This window comes from Panthera leo, chromosome C1 (assembly GCF_018350215.1).
Source record: "Panthera leo isolate Ple1 chromosome C1, P.leo_Ple1_pat1.1, whole genome shotgun sequence".
In the NCBI taxonomy this organism is placed as follows: domain Eukaryota; kingdom Metazoa; phylum Chordata; class Mammalia; order Carnivora; family Felidae; genus Panthera; species Panthera leo.
Window position 1 is genome coordinate 64,302,501 of NC_056686.1, and position 25,893 is coordinate 64,328,393.

Here is a 25,893-nt window from a genome sequence, read left to right on the forward strand (position 1 = left end):
TAAAAAAAGTATTTCCATCTAAACTTCAAGTGGAAATCTCTAGTAATGGCATTTCGTGGTGAATTATCAGCCTATTTTCCATTCAGTAAGTATGTGCATAGAGTATTAATGGAACTATCACATAATTTCTTACCTATTTTATATTCCTATATACCAGTTAGCATTTAATATACCCTTGAATTTCATTTTCCTGCAAGATATGCTTTTAAAAGATTTGGAAATGTGCATCTTTGCTATTAGAATTTCTAAACCACTTTTCTCACACTTCTTTTGAATGGTTGCAATGTCTCAAAGCATAAAATCCAGATGTCTAAAATAGGTAGATCAGGGAGAAACTGCACTGTTCTTCCTTTTTTAAGATGAATATATTTTATCTTATGTGATGCAAATAGAAATATATATTTAGCTTCAGTAATTTTTTTTTGCAAAACTGATTGCTGTGCAGCTGATCAAATAGGGGTTTGGCCACATACTATTTAGGTATTCATTCCCATCTTCTTTGTTCCCATGAATTTAGAACATAGTAAACAATATGTCAGGTTTGTGCCCTCATATCAATGACAGGATTTCATGGGTGATTATTCCCATTGTCAATATTGATGATTTAAATGTTAAATGTTTGTAAAGAAGCAAGGTTTAGAGAGGGGACAGTTTAGAAGTTGGCTAAATCGTAAGCGGTAGCAATATGCCAAGATCTTCTACTTCTTCAAGTCATTTTCTTGACTGGGTCTGGAAATATCACCTAACCATTTGTTTCTTAAAAGACACTGTTTCCTGTGGTCTAATTAGTCATGCATCACATGCACTAGTAATGAAGAGTCCATAAACTGACCACTATGAATCAGGCAGGCATGGCTCATCCCTCAGGTATATAAACAACTTACGTATTTTTGAACACTGCCCATTTGCATTCATCCCTCTCTTCCATCCAATCTCAAAGTCTTTGTTTTATTTCAGGCTGTTTGCCTAATGCAGGTACGAATAATAGTTCCCCCTGTTTTCTAAATGACCAGTAAGATCGAGCAAATCTATAATGAGAATGTTAAGAATAATGACCATGTTTTACATTTATTTGACCTCTTCATTTATAAGGAGTGCTTCAATGTAGACAATTCAGGTTCATTAGCTCTTCCAGATGATGCACTTGCCTCCATCCAGTCTGTCCCTGCACTACCATTGGCATTCATTCTAAGGCATGAAACAAAGTATAATACTCCCATGTTTATAAGATAAAACCCCAACTATTTAGTGTGGAAGACAATGCCTACCCATCTAGTCCAGCCTACCCTTCCAGAACTTCAACTTTGGCTCATAAAGGGATCTTAATACATATTAGGTGAATGACTTAAACAAATGAAGAAGTAGATACATATATAATAAAATTAGTGGTGGGGAAAAGACATCTTGGAAAAAATAGTGCTGTAATTTACATTCATTTCCATATTACCAACCTGGTAGATATTAAATAAAACCTTAATCTTTTCCTCTTCATTAAATTCCTACATCTTGGCAGCCTAATGTATCCCAGTTGTTTTATTGGAATGAAGATTTGTACCATAAAAACCAAACCACAGAAAGGTACTTTTCATGAACTAAAGATATCTCCTTAAACCATTCATAATATACTCTGTTCACCAGATGTGATTAATTTGGTTTGTGACAAGCTATGAAAAAAAAGAGTAATAGATCACTGGGTAATTAAAGTCTTGGAAATGAATGCATTGGAGGCTATAAGAGATTACCACAGGATCATCGAAAAGGGTAGAATATAGATTTTCATCAAGAAATGCCCAAACTGTGAAAATAAGGTTTCATGTACTAGTTTCTTCTTAAATTAGTTTCTTTCATTTTTGACTTAATCATATTATCCACTTTGGATTTAAAGGCCCTGTGCCCATTCTGAGCACTCATTTCTGTATAGGACTTCCTGTAAAGTACAGGTTAAAACACACTTTCCTGGGTCCCATCTCCAGAGATTCTGATTCAGTAGAACAGAGTGGGGCTCATTGATTTGCATTTCTAGCAATTCCAGGGGATGCCCATCTCAGGGCAATTAGTGCAAGGATTGCTCTTTCAGTACCATGGCTGTAGAGTGTCTTTCATATTGTTATCAGATTTAATTTAATTCATGTAATTTCATTAGTTGTAACAATCTTGGGAAAGGGGATGCAATTTGTCTTGGAGAAAAGAAGACCCAGGGTGAGTATGTTAACTGATATCAGGTATTATAAGAATTGCCATATGGAAGTGGCCCTCCTATTTATTCCCACATTTTTTTTAAACACTGTGCTGATCATATTGTGTTATAATTGTCTCTTTGCTCGACTATTAGACTATGAGCTCCTTAAGGTTGGGAAAATTGTCTTTCTCTTCTTTCTAATCAGGGTCTATACCCAGACTAATCATTGGAAATATGAGAGATTAAAATTTTATTTGGGAAACAACAAATGCTATCCTCAGTCTGTCAGTCCTCCAGCATAATCTTTAAATAAGAAACATGCAGGGACAGAAATTGACAGCAGAAAAAAAATTATTTTATTATGAAACATTGTCTCTAAACCCAGTGGAGCCCAAGAGTACCATCTGAACTCCATGGAGAGTTCCTTTTATGTAGGGTACTGGCAGCCTGGAGCCTAGCACCAAAACAGCATAGAAGACCTCTTCCAACCCTAATCCTACTCCCCACAAGTCTCACATTGTCCCACCACTGTTGCAGAAACATAAATCCAGAGAATGCCAATGGAGGAGAAGAGGACAGAAAAGCATGAATTGGGCTGGTGCTTAGAGCAGCCCAATGTAGGCTTTCTGACAATTAAGTCCAGCAGATCTCTCTAGCTGCTTAGAAAGAAGCAAGTTCAAAGAGTAAGGTGAGCAGCAGAAAGAGAGATGGGTATTACTTCTCCTGCCTCTTTGAAATAAAAGACAGGATCGTAGGTGAGAGAAAACATACCCCTACCTAGTACTACAGTACTAGGCACGCTACATCACCTAATACGGTAGCTCAGTGAAAAGTCTTGATCTGACCAACTTTAGCCATACTTCTCCTCAAAAGTGTAGAGAGAAGGATGGGGAAAAATGGAAAAAGAGTCTTCAATTCACATTTCTTACAAATTAACATTCTCCATTTTTTTGTTCTTTTCTGTAAACCCAAGGGTCTTAACAGCTCAGGTCGTAGAGTTTATAACCATATAACCATGCAGAGCCCATTCATGTTATTTGGGAAAAGAGAGTGAACAAAACAGATGATAGAGCTCATATTTGCCAGGGTCCAGTTCATCCTTTCCAGTGTCTAGATTCTTCCACTTATAAATGTCAAACTGACTGGAGAAATCTTCATCAAGACATGGGTTGCTTTCCCTCTCCTGGAAAAAGAAAAAAATGCCTACCTATTTAGATTATCTTCTGTGTAGGAGGATAATGTCTATAAGATTCTCATCTTGTGAGCTACATACTTCACATAAAATTTTGGTGTTGCATTCCTCCTAAGCCATGTGTCTTCCCTTCTCTGTGAATTTGTTGTCTTGGAAAGACCACTCTTCCCTCTTTCTCTAGTTATTCCTTCCTCATCTTCAGGTCTCCGCTCAATTGCCATTTCCTCATAGGAGCCTTCCATGAACTCCACAATAAGGTTGAATTTCCCTATTATATGTACTCATAGTAACAACTCCACCTCTATGTTGTGAAACTTAATACAGTTACAGTTTTATATTTATTTGTGAAAATGTTTTGATTAAAGTTTGTCTCTGCCAATTGGCTACAAGCTGCATCAGGGCAAGAACATACCTGATTTGTGCTCATTGTTAGTCCTTGGTACGTAGAATAGAATCTAGCATATAATAGGTACACAGAATATGAGTGTACTAGTCTATGAGTTATCATGAACTTGCTCCAGTTGCTGTACATTCTTGTTAATACTGGTATTGTTGGTCTTTTGAATTTTAGCCATTCTGGGGATGTGTTTTTTTCATTTTGCATTTCCTGGATTATTAATGAGGTAGGGACCTCTTTAGTTTATTATTTGGATATCCTCTTTTGTAAAAATGCCAGTTCAAGCCTTTTGCCCATTTTGCTATTTTCTGTTTTTCTTATTGATTTGTAAGAATACTTTTTATATTTTCAAACCAGCCCTCTATTGATTGTATGTGTTGTAAGTATCTTCTCCCACTGATATTTTCATTTTTTTAATAGTGTATTTAATAAGTAAAAGTGGTTTTTTTTATGTTAAAGCCACTCAATTATTAAACTTCTTCTTTATGGTTAATTTTTAGGTCCTATTTAAGAAATTTGTATCTACCCTAAGGTCTAGAAGTTATTTTCTTATAAGTTACCTTCTAAAATCTTTATCATTTTACTTTTCAGTTAGATCTGAACAACCACTTGGAATGAATTTTGCATATCCTATCATAGAGAGTTAAGACTCATCATTTTCTTTTCTTTTTAAATTTTTTTAAAACTTCTATTTATTGGGGTGCCTGGATGGCTTAGTCGGTTAAGCCTCCAATTTTGGCTCAGGTTGTGATCTTGTGGTTCGTGAGTTCAGGCCCTGTGTTGGGCTCTGTGCTGACAGCTCAGAGCTTGGAGCCTGCTTTGGATTCTGTGTCTTCCTCTCTCTCTGCCTCACTCTCTCTCTCTCTCTCTCAAAAATAAATAAACATTAAAATTTTTTAAAAAATCTATTTATTGTAGAGAGAGAGCATGCATGCAAGTGAGGGAGAGGGGCTGAGGGAGAGAGAAAATCTTAAGCAGGGCTCAATCCCACAACTGTGATATGATCTGAGCTGAAATCAAGAGTCAGATGCTCAACCAACTGAGCCATCCAAGCACCCCAAGAGTCATCATTTTCTATATGAACATCCAATTGTATGGGTACCATTCATTGAAAAGACCATGCTTTCCTCCACTACATTGCAGAGCCACCTTTGTCATAAATCATATGCCCATATATTTGGGCAGTGGATCTGTTTCTGAGTTCTCTCTGTGTGCCAGTAGTTTACTAGTCTTCCTTAAAACCCAGCACCTCACTGTCTTAATTACTGTGGATTTATAATGAGTCACATTATCTTACAGTAAGTTCTATCAGTTTGTCCTTTTTCTTCAAGATTTTCTTGAAGATTTCCTTGATTATTCTTGGCCCTATGCATTTTCAAATAAATTTTGGTCTATTTTTCAATTCCCATAAAACACAAAACTTTTAATAAACATGCTGACATTTAGAGATTACATTAAATCTATAGATCAATTGGAGGGCATTGATGTACTTTATAATATTAAGTGTCCCATTCATTAATATGGTATATACTTCATTTTATTTCTGCCAAGGTCTAGGTTATATTCTTGTATCCTTTTTCATTAGGTTTTTTTCTTCTAGGTGATTAAATGATTTTTTGGTTAAGTAGAATTTGTATTTTTCAATGAGATAACATTTTAGTTTTCATCATTTATATATAAACACAAGTTAATAAAAACACATCACAAAACAGTAAAATTTCAGTTAATATTTATGGTGCATAGTTTCATGTTCACATGTTTTTAAGTATTGTATATATTAACAAATTTCACAACACATCATTATTCTGAGAAAAAATAATTAAAAGACACCTACCAATCTTTTTTTCTTAATTTAAGTAATTTCTACACACCCAAGGTAGGGCTCAAACTCATGACTCTGAGATCAAGAGTCACATCCTCTTCTGACTGAGCCAGTCAGGAGCCCCTAGAAATCTTATAATATATGATAGTAGATCACAAATTCCCAACAACAGCAACAAAAAAATAGTGAAGATTTAGAAATAAATGGCAGTCACATAAGTGTTTTAATTTAATATTTTAGATTTGAAGCCACAATATCCACACAGCACACAAGGACCATGCTACCATGTATTCACTTCAGTGAGAGGGAATCACTGAAATGCTGAGTTAGGGGCAGGTACAGATAACTTCAATAATTGCTAATGAAAGAGTTTAAAACACACTATAAAAATTTGAGAAACTCTAGTATCCTTTCTTGATAAAAACCCTCAAGAAAGTAGATATAGAAGGAACATACCTCAAGATCATAAAGGCCATATACAAAACACCCACAGCTAATATCATCTTCAATGCAGAAAAACTAAAACATTTCCCCCTAAGGTCAGGAACATAACAAAGATGTCCACTGTCACCAGTGTTGTTCAACACAGTGTTGGAAATCACAGTCTCAGCAATCAGACAACAAAAAGAAATAAAAGGCATCCAAACTGTCAAGGAAGAAGTCAAATTTTCACTCTTCGTTGATGACATGATACTCTCCATGGAAAATCCAAAGACTCCACCAAAAAACTGCTAGAACTGATATATGAACTCAGCAAAATTTCTGGGTGTAAAATCAACGTACAGAAATCAGTTGCATTTCTATACACCAATAATGAAGCAGCAGAAAGAGAAATCAAGAAATTGATCCCATTTACAATTGCACCAAAGTCCATAAAATACCTAGGAATAAACCTAACCAAAGAAGTAAAAGATCTGTACACTGGAAACTATAGAAAGCTTATGAAAGAAATTGAAGAAGACACAGAGAAATGGAAAAGCATTCCACATTCATGGATTGGCAGAACAAATATTGTTAATGTGGATACTACCCAAAGCAATCTACACATTCAGTGCAATCCCTATCAAAATACCACCAGCGTTCTTCACACAGATAAAACAAAGAATTCTAAAATTTGTATGGAACTAGAAAAGACCCCAAATAGCCAAAGTAATGTTGAAAAAGAAAACCAAACCTGGAGGCATCACAATTCCTGACTTCAGGCTGTATTACAAAGCTGCAATCATCAAGACAGCATGGTACTGACACAAAAAGAGACACAGAGATCAATAGAATAGAATAAAACACCCAGAAATGGACCCACAAATGTATGGCCAACTAATCTTTGACAAATCAGGAAAGAATATCCAATGGAAGAAAGACAGTCTCTTCAGCAAATGGTGTTGGGAAAACCGGACAGCGACATGCAGGATGAACCTGGACTACTTTCTTATACCATATACACAAAAATAACCTCAAAATGAATGAAAGGCCTCAATGTAAGACAGGAAACCATCAAAATTCTAGAGAAGAAAACAAGCAACGAGCTCTTTGACCTCAGCAACAGCAGCTTCTTACTAGACATGTCTATGGAGGCAAGGGAAACAAAAGCAAAAATGAACTATTGGGACCTCATCAAGATAAAACCTGCACAGCTAAGGAAACAATCAACAAAACTAAAAGGCAACCGATGGAACGGGAGAAGATATTTGAAATGACATATCTGATACAGGGTTAGTATACAAAATCTATAAACTTTCAGACTCAACACCCAAAAAACAAATAATCCAGTGAAGAAATGGGCAAAGGACATGAACAGACATTTTTCCAAAGAAGACATTCAGATGGCAAACAGACACATGAAAATATGCTCAACATCACTCATCATCATGGAAATACAAATCAAAACCACGAGGCACCAGCTCACACCTGTCAGAATGGCTGAAATTAATGACTAGGAAAAAAACAGATGTTGGCGAGGATGCAGAGAAAGGAGAACCCTTTTGCACTGCTGGTGGGAATGCAAACTGGCATAGCCACTCTGGAGAACAGTATGGAAATTCCTCAAAAAATTAAAAATAGAGCTACCCCATGATCCAGCAATTGCACTACTAGGAATTTATCCAAAGGATGCAAAAAATGCTGATTCGAAGAGGCACATCACCCCAGTGTTTGTGGCAGTGCTATCAACAATAGCCAAATTATCGAAACAGCCCAAATATCCATCAAGTGATGAATGGATAAGGAAGATGTGATATATATATATATATATATATATATATATATACATACATACACACACACACACATACATATATACATACATAATGGAATATTACTCAGTTATAAAAAAAGAATGAAATCCTGCTATTCGCAACAACAGGATGGATCCAGAATGTATTATGCTAAGTGAAATCAGTCAGAGAAAGACAAATACCATATGATTTCACTCGTATGTGGAATTTAAGAAACAAAACAGATGAACATAGGGGAAAGGAAGGAAAAATAAGATAGAAACAGAGAGGGAGGCAAACCGTAAGAGACTCTTAAATACAGAGAACAAACTGAGGGTTGCTGGTGAGGGGATGGGCTAAATGGGTGATGGGCATTAAGGAGGGCACTTGTTGGGATGAGCACTGGGTGTTGTATGTAAGTGATGAATTCCCAAATTCTACTCCTGAAACCATTATTATGCTACATGTTAACTAACTTGGATTTAAATAAAATTAAAAAAACTTTGAGAAAAATGTCATGACTGGGTACATTGGAACTGAATACTTGTACAGGATGGAACATCTGTTAGTAGGTCTCAAGAAACTGAGAACGAAAGTATTTCTTAGGCTCTGGGTTCCTAGTCTTGATACCCTTCCTCAGAAGGCATTTATACACCGTCATTGTCAGGATCAACAGGCATATCTTCCAGAATTCCTTCCTTTGGGCCTCCTTCTTCACCCAGGCTAAAGTGAATATGTCCGTAGGGCTGTATTTCCTTCTGGAGGGTCTAGAGTAGAAACTATTTCCTTGCTGCTCCAGCTTCCTGAATCTCCTGACATTCCTTGGCATATGCCCCTCGGGAGTGTAGCTTTTCTTGGAAAGCCAACAATGGCTGGTGGAGTCTTTCTCAAGCAATATCACATTAAAGCTCTGTTCAGTAGCATTTGAAATTCATTTTTAAATTGTTCCTAATATATAGGAATAAAATTGATTCTTGTATACTGCTTTTGTAGGCAGAGACCATGCTAACTTTGCGTATTTATTCTAATCGCTTTTAAATTCTTTTGGATTTTTTACATGTACAATCACATTGTCTCAAATGACTGTTATATTTCTTTCTGTCCAATCCTATGTTTTAATTCTTTTTCATGTCTTATTGTACTGTCTAAAGTCTCCATTACAATGTTAACTAGAAATTATTATGATAGGCATCTTTATTTCAACACAAGGGAAAATTTTCAGCATTTCTTTATTAAGAATGGTGCTTGCTATAAATTTTATGTATTTATCCTTTATCAAATTATGGATTTTCTGCTGAATTCCTAGTTTGATAAGAGTATTTATCATGAGTGGGGCACCTGGGTAGCTCAGTCAGTTGAGCATCCAACTCTTTATTTCAGCTCAGTTCATGATCCCCTGATTGTGGGATCAAGCCCTATGTTGCTCTGCTCTGAGCATGGAGCCTTCTTAAGATTCTCTCTCTCCCTCTCTCTCTCTCAAATACAAAAAGAATTTTTTGAAAATATCATGAATGAATGTTAAGTTTAACCGAATGTTTTCCCCATATTTATTTATTTGTTAAAATGATCTTTTGATATTTCTCTTCTATTTTGTTCATTTGATAAATTACATTGCTTGATTTTTGAAAGGAAAACCAATTTTTCCAGCATGGAATAAACCCAAATTGGTCATGGTGTACATAATTTTTTTTATATATTGATGGATTCATTTGCTGATATTTTACTTAGATTTTTTGCATCTATGGTCATGAGTTAGATACGTCTATAATTTTTCTTTCTTTTAATGTCCTTGTCAGGCTTTGGATTCAAGATTATGCCAGCCTAACAGAATGAATTGAGAAGTATTCATTCCTTCTTTTTTTTTTTTAAGTTTACTTATCTTAGGGGAGGAGGGACAGAGAGAGAGAGAGAGAGAGAGAGAGAGAGAGAGAATCCCAAGCAGGCTCCACCCTGTCCCCATGCAGGGCTTGAACTCATGAACCATGAGATCATGACCTGAGCTTAACTGACAGGGTCACCCAGATGCCCCAGTTGTCATTCCTTTTATATTTAGTAGAGGTTTTCTGTTAGCTTGGTGTCTGGTACAATTAATTTACTGGTAAAGCCATCAGATTTTGAATTTTCTTTGTGTGAGGGTTTTGAGTATGGATTTAACATCTGATTTTCTGTTTATTCTTTTGTCAGCTTAAGGAAGTTGTGTTTTCCTAGAAATCAGTTCATTTCAAATAATTTTGCAACTTGTTTTCATTAAGTTGTTCTTAATATCCTTTATCATCTTAAATTCTTTAAGATATTTAGGAATATATTCCCTCTTATTACCAATATTTATTTTTACCTTCTTTCTTTTTCTTGATTTGTTTCACCAGGATTATCAATTTTATTAGTCTTTCCAAGGAATCATCCCTTAGGTATATGTTTACTTTATATATTTTTTCTGCTATTATCTGTATCTTTTTCTTCTTTCAACTTTTTAGTTGACCTAAAAAGGCCTAATTTTTTTTATCATTTTGAGGTGGATGCTTAGATCACTAATTTCAACTTCTTTTTCCCCCAATATATTCATTTAAGGCAATAAATGTTCCTGTAACTATGGGTGTAGCTACATCCCATAAATTTCGAAATGTCATAATTTATTATCATTTAATCTAAAATATTTTCTATTTCCACTGTGATTTCTTTGACCCAGGAATTATGTTAAAGTGTATTGTTTAACTTCCAAACATGAGGATTTTTTAATTTATATTTTTATTATTTGTGCAGAGCTTACTTCCACTGTAGTTACTAAAGGTAATCTGCATGTGAGTTTCAAACATCTGAAATGTATTTAAACTTCCTTTATGGCTCAGAATATGGTCAACTTTTATAAATTTTCTGTGTGTATTTTAAAAGATTTTAGATTCAACTTGGTAGTTGTAGTGTTTTGTGTGTGTATGTATACACACATATAGTTGTTAATCGTATTAAGTTCTCCTCTATCCATACTGATTTTTTGGTTACTTGTTCTGTCAGTTACTTGGAAAGATATATTAAAATCTCCCACTATGATTGTGGATTTTTGACCGTCTTCTTTCAGTTCTGTTTAAATTCAGCTTTGAATACTGAGAACCTATATTATTGGATCATGCAAATTAAGGCTATTATTTCTTCCTAGATAATTAAACCTTTTATCATAATGAAATGACACTCTTTAACTCTAGTAATACTTCTCTCTCTAAAGTCTATACTTGTCTGATGTTTTTTCAGTTTTTTTCACCTTTATTGAAGTATAAGTGACAAATAAAAATTGTGTCTATTTAAGGTACACAACTTGATGTTTCGATATATGTATACGTTGTGAAATAATAACCACAATCTAGCTAACATATCCACCACCTCAGATAGCTACCATTTATTTGTTCGTTTTGTTCTTTTCCTTTCTTCTTGTTTTTTCCTTTTTGTGGTAAGAACACTTAAGATGTACCATCTTAGCGAAAATTCAGGTATATTAATTGTACCAATATTAATTGCTACTGTTAACGATAGTCACATTGCTGTTGTAGAGATCTTTGGAACTTACTCATCTTGCATAACTGATTCCCTGTATGTTTTGGGCAACATGTCCTCATTTCCCTCTCCACCCAGCCCTTGACAACCACCGTTTTACTGTTTTCTTTTGTGAGTTTGACTATTTTTGATTCCACGTGTAAGTGAGATCATGCGGTGTTTGTCTTTCTGTGTCTGGCTTATTACATTTAATATAACGTCCTCCAGATTCATCCATGTTGTCACGATGGTAGGATTTCCTACTTTTTTAAAGCTAAATAAGTATGGGAGTGCAGATATCTCTTTGAGATATTGATTTTGTTTCCTTTATATATATATACCCAGAAGTGGGTTTTCTGGATTATGAAGTTGTGCTATTTTTAACTTTTTTTTTGAGGGCTATCTGTACTGTATTCCACAGTGACTGTACCAATTTACATTCCCACCAACAGTGCACAAGGGTTCCCTTTCCTCCATATCCTTCCCAAAACTTGCTATCTTTTGTCTTTTGGTAATAGCTACTCTAACAGGTATGAAGTGATATCTCGATGTGGTTTTGGTTTGCATTTGCCTGATGATTAGTGATGCTAAACACCTTTTTATGTACCTGTTGGCCATTTGTATGTCTTTTAAGAAATGTCTGTTTATTTTGCCTGTTTTTTTTGGTAGGAAATATATTATTAGGCATTTTATTTATTTTTTTCAGTTGTTTTAATTGAGGTATAATTGGCATATCATTAATTCATTTCAAGTATACAGCATAATGATTCCATAATTATAAATGCCAAATGATCACAATAAATCCAGTTAATATCTATCACCATACATAGTTACAAAACCTGTTTTTCTCATGATGAGAACTTTCAAAGTCCACTCTCCTCGATACTTTCAGTTTATTTTTTCCTTTGCCGGTTAAATGTCAAATTGGGTTTGATATTTGTATAGTTTTACCACCTTTCTATTGGCTAATGTTTCCATGGTATGTTTTTTCCATCCTTTTGCTTTTAGCATTTCTGTATCTTTCTATTTCAAGAGTGCAACTGTATCAAGTACCTCTGATGCCCTATCTTATATTCTCGCAGCCCACCTTTTACTTGACCATTGCTGCTGTGACCAGTTTCGTGCCATTGTAATGTGTGATTACTCACTGGGTGTGTCTGGCTTCCTGCCCAGGGACTCACCCATACACAGTGTGAAAGTATGGGGGAGGTGATATGCCAGGGGCAACTCTTGGCCAGTAGGGGACAGGATCTGGTGGACAGAGGCTCCTCACACATGCTGCTCAGAAGGCCCAGAAGGATGGAGGTCCCAGTTGCGGGTCCCAAGGACTAACTGGACACTGTAACTTTATTGGCTTGCCCTCCTCCTGTAGATTCTCCCCAGGCCCCACTGCCAGCTTTATGGCTGCTTTCATGCTATAAGACCATATGGCCCGAAAAGCCTAAAATATTCATTATCTGGTCCTTTACAGAAAAAATTTGCTGACACCTGTTCTAGGGATCACCACACGCATCCTTAACTTAATGTCTCATAGAATTCAGTATTTCTGCCACTTCCTGAACAAGACCTTAAAACAATTGAACTTCATGTCCCTGCCTCATGACTAATCTTTTTTTTAAATACCACAAAATACTTTTAGTACTCTTTTATATGGTCACTATTCATTTAGGTTGACCCATATATTTACCACTTCATTGTTCTTCATTTGTTCCTCTGGAACAACTTCTATCTTGGATAATTTTCCTTCTACCTAAAGAATGTTCTTTCATATTTTAGTATAGAATCTCTGATGATGGATTCTGTCAGTTTTTGTTTGAAAATATCTGCATTTACCTTAATTTTTGAATGATATTTTTATTGCATATAGAAACCAAGGCTGGCAGTTATTTTGTATTGACACTTTAAAGATAGCATTTCATTGTTTTCTAGCTTCATTGTTTCTTTTGAAAATACAGCTGTTTGGGGCGCCTGGGTGGCTCAGCCGGTTAAGCGGCTGACTTCGGCTCAGGTCATGATCTCGCGGTCGGTGAGTTTAAGCCCCGTGTCGGGCTCTGTGCTGACAGCTCAGAGCCCGGAGCCTGTTTCGGATTCTGTGTCTCCCTCTCTCTGACCCTTCCCCGTTCATGCTCTGTCTCTCTCTGTCTCAAAAATAAATAAACATTAAAAAAAAAAAATTAAAAAAAAAAGAAAATACAGCTGTTTTTTGTTGCTACTCTGAAGAGAATCTTTCGTTTCTTTTTCTCTGGCTGCTTTAAAGGTTTTGTTTGTTTGTTTTGATTTGGTCTTTTTGTCTTTCTAAACTTTTAGCAGTTTTACTATAATATGCTTAGATCTGAGTTTTTTGTTTATTCTGCTTGGCTTTTAGATTGCTTCTTGAATCTGAGACTTGATATTATTTGTGAGTTTGGAAAATTCTTAGCTATTATATTTTCAAAGATTGCTTCTTCATTTTCTCTCTTACTCTAGAACTTTCTAACCATTCTCTTATATTTCTCTTTTGCTATGTTCTGTACTTTTCCTACCTCTCACTTCCCCTTGCTTCATTCTGGATATTTTCTTCTGCTGTTTTAGTTCCCTCGTTCTCTTTTCAGCTATGCCTAATTGGCTGTTGAATACATTTAATCACCTAATATAATGAGAATTTGGGGTGATTCTAAAAGGATTTAGTCCTATGAGGCTTGTTCACACATACTCTGATATAGCCCTTTAGGAGTCCAACCAAAAGGGGGCAGTAGTAGTAGTAGTTTCTAGAACATCTCCATGGTGGGACCCATTCCAGTTTTTGTCCCCCAGTCCCCTAGTCTGTTTAAAGCTCTGCCCAGAAAGTATTTCCGTGTTAAATGTTAGTGAAGTACAGTTATCTATCCTTTTTTCCTATAACGACCTAATCTAGATTCTGTGATAATGCAGTGTGTTCAATAAATGTTTAATGGATAAAAAAAAAAAAAAAATTATTTTACATTTTCGCTGTAGGCAGAATAGGGAAGGAAAGTTGAACCCAATATTAGAAAGGACTTCCCAGTTATTAAGCCTTCCCATAACGAAAAGGGCTGCCTCATAACTACTAGGTGCCTATCCCAAGAAATGCTCGCAAGAACATTCAAGTTCAAATGCCCAACTTTAAAAATCACTTGTCAAGAGACTGTGGAAATAATTACAGGTTTGGCATTAATCTGGGTCAGATAACCTCCCAAGTTTTTTTCCATCCTTTAGTTTCTGTGAATCCAGTTTGTGTTCCAGCTATGATATTCTATTTCTTTTCTTTTTACGAAAAATTTTTAAAAATTTTATGTCTTTAGTACTTTGCTTCCTGGTTTCTGACAGTGTGATCTGAATTACGGAGTGTAGGCCTTCTGACATATCTTCATAAAGAATAGGCCAGTCAAAAGTACTGATAGTTAGGAACAGGGAGTATTTTTTTTTTTTTAAGTTTATTTATTTATTCCTAGAGAGAAAGAGAGAATCCCAAGTGGGCTCCACACTGTCAGCCCAGAGCCCAACGCGGAACTCAATCTCATGAACTGTGTATGAAATCATAACCTGAGCCAAAATCAAGAGTGAGATGCTTAACCAACTAAGCCACCCAGGCACCCCAGGAACAGGGAGTTTAAAGCAAGCTCACTGGGCAGTTTGACTTGGTGAATATATCTTTGCTTATCAAAGGCAGGCACAAGTCCTTTTTAACAGAGTAATCATTTAGGTAAGGGACTTTAAGTCAATGGACAGAGGAAGATTCACATGTGTATATAATTATAGGGAAAAAATTGATTTAGTTGATTCATTAGGAGAAATACTATCAACAATTGAGAAGCTTACTTTCATGTAGACAAAGGTAGTATCTGAGTTTTTGTTCTCAAAGATTAATTTATTCACTCATTCATTGAATCAGCAACTATATTTTGAGAACCTAGGGCAAGAAAAAGTATGCCAAAGATCCACTTTGTTTGGTGATACTTTTCAACATTTCACAAGTGAATTTTATGAAAACTTTCTAGGACTTCACATCTTTTGGAATAGAGTGGTGTTTGCTTCTATTTGGGGGAAAAAACATAAACAATTCAAATATTTTTTCCTTTAAAATGGGCTACTGTTGGGGCGCGTGGGTGGCTCAGTCGGTTAAGTGCCTAAATTCGGCTCAGGTAATGATCTCACAGTTCGTGAGTTCGAGCCCCACATTGGGCTCTCTGCTGACAGCTCAGAGCCTGGAGCCTGCTTCAGATTCTATGTCTCCCTCTCTCTCTGCCCCTCCCTGCTCACACGTGGGTGCTTAACCGACTGAGCCACCCAGATGCCCCTAAAATTGTTTTTTTTAAGTCTTTTAATTAAAAAAATGCAATTTTATTCAAAGTTGAAAAAGTCTTACGTAAATTTCAAACTGTCTCTAATATTTCAGAACCTAAGAGTAAAAGACAAAATACAATGGTGATTACATATATGAGTCTATCCATTACTTCATTGTGTTATGTAGGGAGAAGCACTTACACTGTAGTCTGAAACAAAACACAAAATATATTAAAGTAAACCATTTCATTTGTTTAAATACAGAATACAAGAATTTCAGTACAAAATGCAAGAATTTAAAAAGCCAAGTTTTTCTCTGCATTTAATATTGAGCTAGTAATTCAGGATTTTTCCATATTTTCATATACATCATGACCAAACCAAGCATAATACAATATTTTATTTGTCAAAATTGTCTTCTTCCTAATATAATTTATTTAAAGTAAAGTTAAAAGAATGTCATTTTTTATGTTGAGTGAGGCCAAATATTACCAACGATTTTATTAAACATAAATTTTCCCATATAATATTTGATAAAATAAAGGTTTTAACTTCAGATAATCTCTTTGTCATATATCACACCAAAATTATAAAGTGATTTTCTAAATTATTAAGACTTTTCAAAAGCTATTTAGCAGTTATTTTTTTAATTAAGAAATAACTAAACTACAAAGATAGAGAGTCTTGTACTTTACAGTTGAGGAAACTGAGGCTCAGAGAAAATGAACCATTTGCTCAAAGGACAAAAATTAATAGATAGCAGATCCTGGATTCATATTCAGGATGATCTGATTCTAAAATTCATGCTCTTAATCACTTATGCTAATGTGTGGCTTACACAACGACAGTGGGAAATGAAAGAAGGGGAGTCTGAGTGGTATTTCAAAGACCAAATCCATAGGCAGTGCTGATAGCTTGGAGACATGAAAGTTTTGATGAGTAAGGTTAGAAATGATACTAAGTCTCCTAACTAAGAGATTTAGGAAAGTAGTGTTGCTACTATAAAAAATACCATAAAAATATAATTAATTAATTAATTAAATAAATAATTAAATAAGCAGGTTAGGAATTTCATTTACGGAAAAAGATGCTGAGATTGATTTTGGCCTTTCTAAACCACAAATAACATTAAGACTTACAGGTAGAAGGATGCCTGGGTGGCTCAGTCGTTGAATATTCAACTCTTGATTTCAGTTTACATCATGATTCCAGGCTCGTGGGATCCAGCCCCACATTGGGCTCCAAACTGAGTGTGGAGCGTGCTGGGGATTCTCTCTCTCTCTCCCTCTCTCTCTCTCTCTCTCTCTCTCTCTCTCGTTCTGCCCTTCTCCCCTGCTTGCTCACTCCCTCTCTCTCTAAAATAATAATAAAAAATCTTAAAAAAAAATATCTACCCCCCCCCCCAAAAAAGAAGACTTACAGGTAGAGCCATCATACAAAGCATTTGAAAATACAGGACTTGGGGGCACCTGGGTGGCTCAGTCGGTTAAGTGTCTGACTTCGGTTCAGGTCATGATCTCACGGTCTGTGAGTTTGAGACCCGCATCGGGCTCTGTGCTGACAGCTCAGAGCCTGGAGGCTGTTTCAGATTCTGTGTCTCCCTCTCTCTCTTCCTCCCCTGTTCATGCTCTGTCTCTCTCTGTCTCAAAAATAAATAAACGTTAAAAAAAATTTTTTTTTTAAAAAAAGAAAATACAGGACTTGGATTCTGTTGAAAGTCAGTGCTGAAAATATAGATTCAGGATCCATCCACTAAGGGTAGTAGTTGAAAAGTGCAGTAAAAGAGAACTGAGAGAATGAGAAGAGAATGAGGACCTGGAGACATGACCTAAAAACATGATCTAAGCCTCAAGGAAGGTACCCACTCGTGGGCTTAAGGAGGAAAAACTGTGAGCAAAGAAAATAAATAAACAAATAAATAAATAGCAAAAAGTTAAAAGAAAACCGGGACAACCTACACTCATGAAAGCCAAGAGATAATAAACATGGCTAAAATTTACTGAGCACTTACCATGTGCTGTGTATTTCACATACATCATCTTACTTAATCTTTATAGTAACTCAGCAAGGTAGGTCTGTGTATCTTTATTGATAGATCAAGACACAGAGGATTTACAAAATTAAACCATATACCTATCACTCAGTTAGCAAGTCCTAGGGCAAAAACTGGAGTGCATATTTCCAGCCTCCAGAGTCCATTTTCCAACCAGTGGTCTCTAAAGTGTACACGGCAAACCACTGTGGTGTGGGGAAAAAATGTTAGAATTACAATTATTATATCTCATTCTTTTTAAATTGCATTTCTTGTGTATATTTTATAACATACATCCTATATTAGTATGGTAATATATGCATATTTTATATTTATTGGAGTATATGCCCAAATAATATACTAATGTAAGGAGACAAAAATAATTGGAATCATTTCTTTAAACCACTATGCAAAACTGCCATTTTGTCTTGTCACATCCTCAACAAGAAACTATATTCATTTTCTATGGCCATGTTGTCTTTTAAATGCAGTACTGGTTGTACTTGAGTTAACAAGAACCGTTTGTTTCATAGGTTGTTTTCAAGTCATTTGTTGATATTTTCAGAAACTTGTGAAGGCTTTGGGGTTATTTGGTTCTTAGTAATAGTAGAAGAAACACAGGCCTTCTACCAGACAGACCTGGGTTCAAATATCAGCTTTGACCTTACTGACCTTGTGACCTCAGACAAGTACCTCATTTCTCAGAGCCTCAGTTTGTTTATCTTAAACTGGAGATAATATTAACCTTGCAGATTATTGCAAAGTTTAGCAATATCATAAGAAAATAATTTAGCATTGGGCATTGCATACAGCCAATACTTCTAAAAGGACAGCAGGTAACATTAATAGGAGCAGTACTTAATTACTGTAGACAATATCTGTGGCCCAGTAGTCATGTCCCCTCTAAAATTGGGGATTTTACAATATATCTTTGGCAAAGTTATGCCTATATTGCTCTTTTTTTCTGTTCAATGTTTTTATCTAGTTTTGAGACAGAGAGAGAGACAGAGCATGAGCAGGGGAGGGGCAGAGAAAAGAGAGACACAGAATCTGAAGCAGGCTCCAGGCTCTGAGCTGTCAGCACAGGCCTGATGTGGGTCTCGAACTCATGGACTGTGAGATCATGACCTGAGCTGAAGTCGGATGCTTAACCAACTGAGCCACCCAGGCGCCCCATTGCCTATATTGCTCTTAATTCAACCTAGAAACTTGTTTCAACATAGACAAGTATTTAGAAGTAGACAAGTAGTCTAGAAAAGTATTTTCCAGAAATATGGAAGCCACTGCAAATAGCTCTGTGGATTGGGGAATGCCATTTATATGAACTACAGGCATATCTGAAAGATGTGGGTTCAGGTCCAGACCACTGCAGTAAAGTGAGTATTACAATGAAGCAGGTCAGATTAAATTTTTGTTTTCCTGGATATAAGAGTTATGTTTACACAAGACTGTAGTCTACTGAGTGCGCGTAGCATAATGCCTAAAAAACCAGTGTACATACCTTAATTTAAAAATACTTTTTGGGGGCACCTGGGTGGCTCAGTCAGTTAAGCATCCAATTTTGGCTCAGGTCATGATCTCACAGCTCGTGAGTTTGATCCTTGCGTCGGGCTCTGTGCTGACAGCTCAGAGCCTGGAGCCTGCTTCAGATTCTGTGTCTTCCTCTCTATCTGCCCCTCCGCCCCCTCTATCTCTATGTCTCTCTCTCTCTCTCTCTCAAAAATAAATAACCATTAAAAAAATTTAAATACTTTATTGCTTAAAAAAAAAAGTCAAGCCATCATCTGAGCTTTTAGCAAGTTGTACTTGTTTTGCTGGTGGGTGATTTTGCCTCGATACTGATGGCTGCTGGCTGACCAGGGTGGTAGTTGCTAAAGGCTGAGGTGGCTGCGACCATTTCTTAAAATAAGACAACAGTGAAGTTTGCCACTTCACTGACTCTTCCTTTCACAAACAATTTCTTGTAGCATGTGATGCTGTTTGATAGCATTTTACCCACAGTAGAACTTCTTCCAGAATTGGAGTCGATCTTCTCGAACTCTGCCACTGCCTCAGCTAAGTTTGTGTAACATTCTAAATCCTCTGTTGCCATTTCAACAATCTTCACAGCATCCTCACCAGGAGTAGGCTCCATCTCATGAAACCACTTTCTTTGCTCATCCATAAGCAGGTCCTCATCCGTTAAAATCTGATAGGAGATGGCAGCCATTCAGTTGCATCTTCAGGCTCCACTTCTAGTTCTAGGTCTCTAGTTCTTTCCACCACATCTGCAGTTTACTGCCTCCACCAAAGTTGGAACCCCCTCGAAGTCACTCATGAGGGTTGGGATCAACTTCTTCCAAACTCCTGTTAATGTTTAATATTTTGACCTCTTCCCATGAATCATGAATGTTCTTAATGGCATCTAGAATGGTGACTCCTTTGCAAAAGGTTTTCAATGTACTTTGCCCAGATCCATCAGAAGAATCACTAGCTATGGCAGCTATAGCCTTACAAAATGTATTTCTTAAGTAATAAGACTTTTTGAAAATTGAAATTACTCCTTGATCCATAGGCTACAGAATGGATGTTGTGTTAATAGGTATGAGAACAACATTAATTCCATTGTCCATTTCCATTAGAGCTTTTGGGTGACCAGGTGTATTGCAATATTTTGAAAGGAATCTTTTCTTCTGAGCAGTAGGTCTCAAGAGTATGCTTAAAATACTCAGTAAACCATGTTTTGAAGAGATGTGCCATCATCCAGGCTTTGTTGTTCCATTGATAGAGCACAGGCAGAGTAGATTTAGCATAAATCTTAAGGGACCTAGAATTTTCAGAATGGTAAATGAGCATTGTCTTCAACTTAAAGTTACCAGGTACGTTAACTCCTAACAACCAAGTCAGCCCGTCCTTTGAGGCTTTGAAGCCAGGCATTGACTTCTCTCTAGCTGAGAAAGTCCTAGATGGCATCATCTTCAAGGACATAACTGTTTTGTCTACAGTGAAAATATGTTATTTAGTGTAAGCTACTTACGTTAATTATCTTACCTAGATAACTTGCTGCAGCTTCTATATCAGCACTTGCTGCTTCACCTTGCACTTTTACGTTATGGAGAAGCCTTCTTTCCTTAAACCTCATGAACCCACCTCTGCTAGCTTCAGACTTTTATTCTGCCAGCTTCTTCATTTCTTTCAGCCTTTACAGAGTTGAAGAGAGTTAGGGTCTTGCTCGGGATTAGGCTTTGGCTGAAGGGAGTGTTGTAGCTGGTTTGATCTTCTATCCATAACTTTCTCCATGTCAGCAATAAGGCTGTTTCACTTTCTTATCATTTATGTGTTCACTGGAGTAGCAGTTTTAATTTCCTTCCTTTGCATTTACAACTTGGCTAACTAGTGCGAGAGGCCTCTTAGCCTATCTCAGCTTTTGACATGACTCCCTAACTAAGCTCTATTATTTCTAGCTTTCACTTGAACACTTAGAGGCCATTATATGGTTGTTAATGGCTTAATTTCAGCATTGTTGTGTCTCAGGGAATAAGGAGGCCCAAGATGATGGAGAAAGACAAGGGAGTGGCCAGTGGGTAGAGCAGTCTGAACACACACAACATTTATTGATCAAGTTTGCCATCTTATATGGGTGTGGTTCGTGGCACCCCAAAACAATTACAATAGCCTGAGAAACTTAACAGAAACCCATGGGGGAGGGGAAGGAAAAAAAAAAGAGGTTAGAGTGGGAGAGAGCCAAAGCATAAGAGACTCTTAAAAACTGAGAACAGGGGCGCCTGGGTGGCGCAGTCGGTTAAGCGTCCGACTTCAGCCAGGTCACTATCTCGCGGTCTGTGAGTTCGAGCCCCGCGTCAGGCTCTGGGCTGATGGCTCGGAGCCTGGAGCCTGTTTCCGATTCTGTGTCTCCCTCTCTCTCTGCCCCTCCCCCGTTCATGCTCTGTCTCTCTCTGTCCCAAAAATAAATAAAAAACGTTGAAAAAAAAAAATAAAATAAAATAAATAAAAAATAAAAAAAAACTGAGAACAAACTGAGGGTTGATGGGTGGGGTGATGGGAGGGGGGAGGGGGGGTGATGGGTATTGAGGAGGGCACCTTTTGGGATGAGCACTGGGTGTTGTATGGAAACCAATTTGGCAATAAATTCCATATATTGAAAAAAAAAACAATTACAATAGTAACATCAAATATCACTGTTCACAGATCACCATAGCAAATAGAGTAATAATGACAAAGTTTCACATGTTGCAAGAATTACCAAAATATGACACGGAACCATGAAGTGAGCACATCTGTTGGAAAAATGGCGTCAATAGACTTGTTAGACAAAAGGTTGCTAATAATCAATAAAGCAAAGTACAACAAAACAACGTATGCCTTTATAATAACCATGGCTCCTCCTGCTCTTGTATAGAGCAGTAGCCCTACTGGCAGAGACATAGAGGGCCAAAGATGGCCTCAACAGAATGCCACTGCCCTCACTTGCATTGGTTGGTGTGTTGAATGCTTGTCTACTTGTCTGATGCTCTTTGCAGATCTGTACTCCCGACTTGGTGGTATTCCTGGCTTGTGCCAATCAGAGGCTCAAAGAGAGATTACTGAAGCGTGCAGAGCAACAGGGGCGGCCGGATGACAATCTGAAAGCTACCCAAAGGAGACTAATGAACTTCAAGCAGAACGCTGCTCCATTGATTAAATACTTCCAGGAAAAGGGGCTCATCATGACAGTAAGTTAGCTATACTTTTACATACATGACCACTACAGGAATGATCTTTCAGATGTCTAATTAACCTGTTCTCATTTAGAAATCCTCTTTACCTTAAAAAAGTGGCTTTTCTTGGGTCCCGATCCAATGGGGAAAAAAAATCAGTGTTTTTTACCTGATTTGCCTTTTTAAGTCATAATGATGAAACTACTTTCACTTTAGTTTGATTTTACAAAAAAAAAAAGATAAATTTTAACCTTATTTAAAGTTCTTTAGCTCCCAAATAAAAAAGTATTTCTAAATAATTGGATAATTTTAATGTTTATTTCTGAGAGAGAAAGACAGAGCATGAGTGGGGAAGGGGCAGAGAGAGAGAGGGAGGCACAGAATCTGAAACAGGCTCCGAGCCATCAGCAGAGAGCCTGACGTGGGGCTCAAACCTGGAAACGGTGAGATCATGACCTGAGCTGAAGTTGGTCGCCCAACTGACTGAGCCACCCAGGCACCCCTCGTTTGGATAATTTTAAGTAGTACTTTCCCAACTTCTCCACTGTTGTGTCTTTGGAAACCTGATAAAACTGATAGAGTTAAAAACAGATACCTGACATAGTGTTATATTAGACTTAAATTGTAAGTTAGGCTTTATTACAATGTACCACATAAGGAAATGAGATTCCAATGGCACAAAAATTTTCCTAAGTGTTTGACTTGCTCAAAGAAGTAATGCTGTCTCAAAATGGAAGGCATTGATCTTTTTGCTCCATTAACAATGTTAATATTTTCATAATTAGTTTTTCTGTGGTTGATGATACTCAGTGTACCAATGAAAAGACTGAATCATTACTTAATACAGTTATTAGAATACAGTAAGTTAGAGGTGAAGATTCAGCCAAATTGTGATCTCATAACATCGGAGACTTAAGTATTAAAATAGAAGAAACAAAGAGAATCATTGGGCATCTGAAGAAAACATTTTTATGGGAAGAAGACACTAACATCAGTGCAGCTCCATTGTAGCTGGATGGTAGCAAAATCGCAGAACTCTTCCTCCAGCCCTTGGGTCCTTCTCATCAGACCAGAGATTCTTGTCTAGTGGGGTTACAAGGCCCGGTAGACAATCTGATGAAAATGATGCATTTCTGTCTTAATAAAATGCACAAAAGATTTTTTTTTTTTTACAAATTTTAGGTAAGTCTGCTGAAGCTCATCCACAGAGCTCCTATGACTTAACAATTCCTGAGTTAAAAAAATCTCTTTATTAGACTAAGATGTCCTTAGATCTGAGACAGTCACGACACTTGAATAAAATCTATTTGCAGTCTTTATAGCACTGTAAAGAAAATTTTTTAGGATTTGCTTTTGAGTCAAAACTGTCATGTCAGAGAATTGTAAATCTGATCTGAAAATTGTTCACAGTGCCAGAGTTCATTTTATGGTCTAAAAGAGACATTAATAGGAAAGATTCGAGAAAATCAGGGTGGATGTTTCTCTGGTTATTTTTTGTTGGGATTGTTCCTTGTTTCTCTTGTAAATTACCAATGCTGACTTCTGCCTGTGTCATGAAAAAAGTAATTTACCCTACAGACCAAACCCCCAGCTGCAAAGTGCAGAGCCAGGGTTTTAATTGATGTTTGCAGGGCTTAAAGGTATTACCAGAGTGTCTCTGATTACTCCCTGCTTGTCACGTTCGTCATCACAAGCAAAGCAGATTTCCCAAATGAATGCAGAGTGGGGATTGTTAATTTACTAATATTTTGCATGGAGGTGAAACGCCATTGCCTCTAATTGAGGGAGTCAATAACAATGTGGATGACAGCCTGTAACCTCACTGCTAAAATCAAATAAGCATTAAGATAAACGCCTCTAATTACTGGGACAGTTGCCTCAGAAAGTCACCTTTTGAAAAGTGGTGAACACAAACACAGGCTAAGCTCTGGGGAATAGAATTTGAAAATTTAGTCTGACAAAGGAGCAAGTACTGCATCCTGAATCACATGTCCTCCTTCAGAATGCGGATCATAGTTCGGTTTTGGAATTACGGCATATTTGGTAGCATTTCTGCTTTTAAAGATGAGTCAAGAAATAAAAAGGGTCATCTTTATTAATCACAAGCATATCAAGATTTTAATTAAAAAACTGGGAGTTAATAGGTCAAACCAAATGTTTCCTTTTCTCTGTAGTTTTTTTCTGTTTCTTCGACCTTCCTGTCCTAATTTATTCATTTAGTAAGTATTTATTGAGAACCATTGGGTGCGAGACACTCTGCTAAATAAGCAAAAAGTAAGGATCTTTACTTTATTCCCTGACATATTGCAAATTCCTAGAACAGTACCTGCCTGGTACATACTGTGCTCCCAGTAAATGAGCAAAGCTGAATGATTATTTGTTAATTAACTTAGTTTCATAGGAATCAACACTAACATTTAAATACAAGTACACTTATCCCTAAACTGCCAGTGCATAGCTATTGGTTAATTATCACCACCTTCCCTAACATCACTGCACAGGGTGGTGGGAAAGAAATCTAAACAGCACAAACCCTCAGCAGATTTGGCAATTGACCTAAACATAAGAAAGGCAATGAAGATACTTGATAATAGTTTACCCAACCAAATCCATTCTCCTAAAATTACTAAGTTGAAAATTCTGTCATTGCTTCTCAATACTTGAGGTTGATGAATTTGTAAATAGGTAACATGGTGAAGCTGTATTTCCTTTAAATACCATCGCTTTTTGTATCCTATTTAAATAGTCATTCTCATGTAACCAAAAGGCTCATTAATTCCTATTTGTTGGGTTTAGTAACTGAGACAGAATATAGCAAGGAGATTAGGACACCTGGGTGACTCAGTTAGTTGAGCATCCTACTCTTGATTTCAGTTCAAGTCATGATCTCACAGTTCCTGAGATCAAGTCCTGCATCTAGCTCTGTGCTGATGGCACCAGGCTTGCTTGGGATTCTCTGTCCCTCTCTCTCTACCCCTCCCCAGCTCATGCCCCTCTCTCTCAAAATAAATAAATAAATAAATAAAAATAAAAAGAATATAGTCAAGGAGAAGTTTTCTTTTTTTAATATAATTTATTGACAAATTGGTTTCCATACAATACCCAGTGCTCATCCCAACAAGTGCCCTCCTCAATGCAGATCACCCACTTTCCCCTCTCCCCCACCCCCATCAACCTTCAGTTTGTTCTCAGTATCCAAGAGTCTCTCATGGTTTGCCTCCCTCCCTCTCTGTACCTTCCACCACCCTCCCCTCCCCCATGACCTTCTGTTAAGTTTCTCAAGATCCACCTATGAGTGAAACATATGGTATCTGTCTTTCTCTGACTGACTTATTTCACTTAGCATAATACCTTCCAGTTCCATCCATGTTGCTGCAAATGGCCAGATTTCATTCTTTCTCATTGTCAAGTAGTATTCCATTGTATATATAAACAACATCTTCCTTATCCATTCGTCAGTTGATGGACATTTAGGCTTTTAAGGAGAAGTTTTCAAAAGTTAACAAGAAAGGCTATGGAGGTATTCTGGAAGATACTTGGGTGACAATGGTGTATGTG

At 36.8% G+C, this 25,893-nt stretch overlaps 1 protein-coding gene across 3 annotated transcripts in view; it reads left to right on the forward strand.

The window, feature by feature from the left end:
• AK5 (adenylate kinase 5) overlaps positions 1 to 25,893 on the forward strand; it is a 265,268-nt gene that overhangs the window by 41,409 nt on the left and 197,966 nt on the right. For all 3 annotated transcript variants that reach the window (XR_006206173.1, XR_006206172.1, XM_042952269.1), the window contains one exon: positions 22,159 to 22,350. Coding sequence is in view for 1 of the 3 variants with exons in the window: in XM_042952269.1 (XP_042808203.1) it covers positions 22,159 to 22,350 (192 nt within the window). In the remaining 2 variants the exon portion in view is untranslated. The remainder of the gene's footprint in view (positions 1 to 22,158; positions 22,351 to 25,893) is intronic.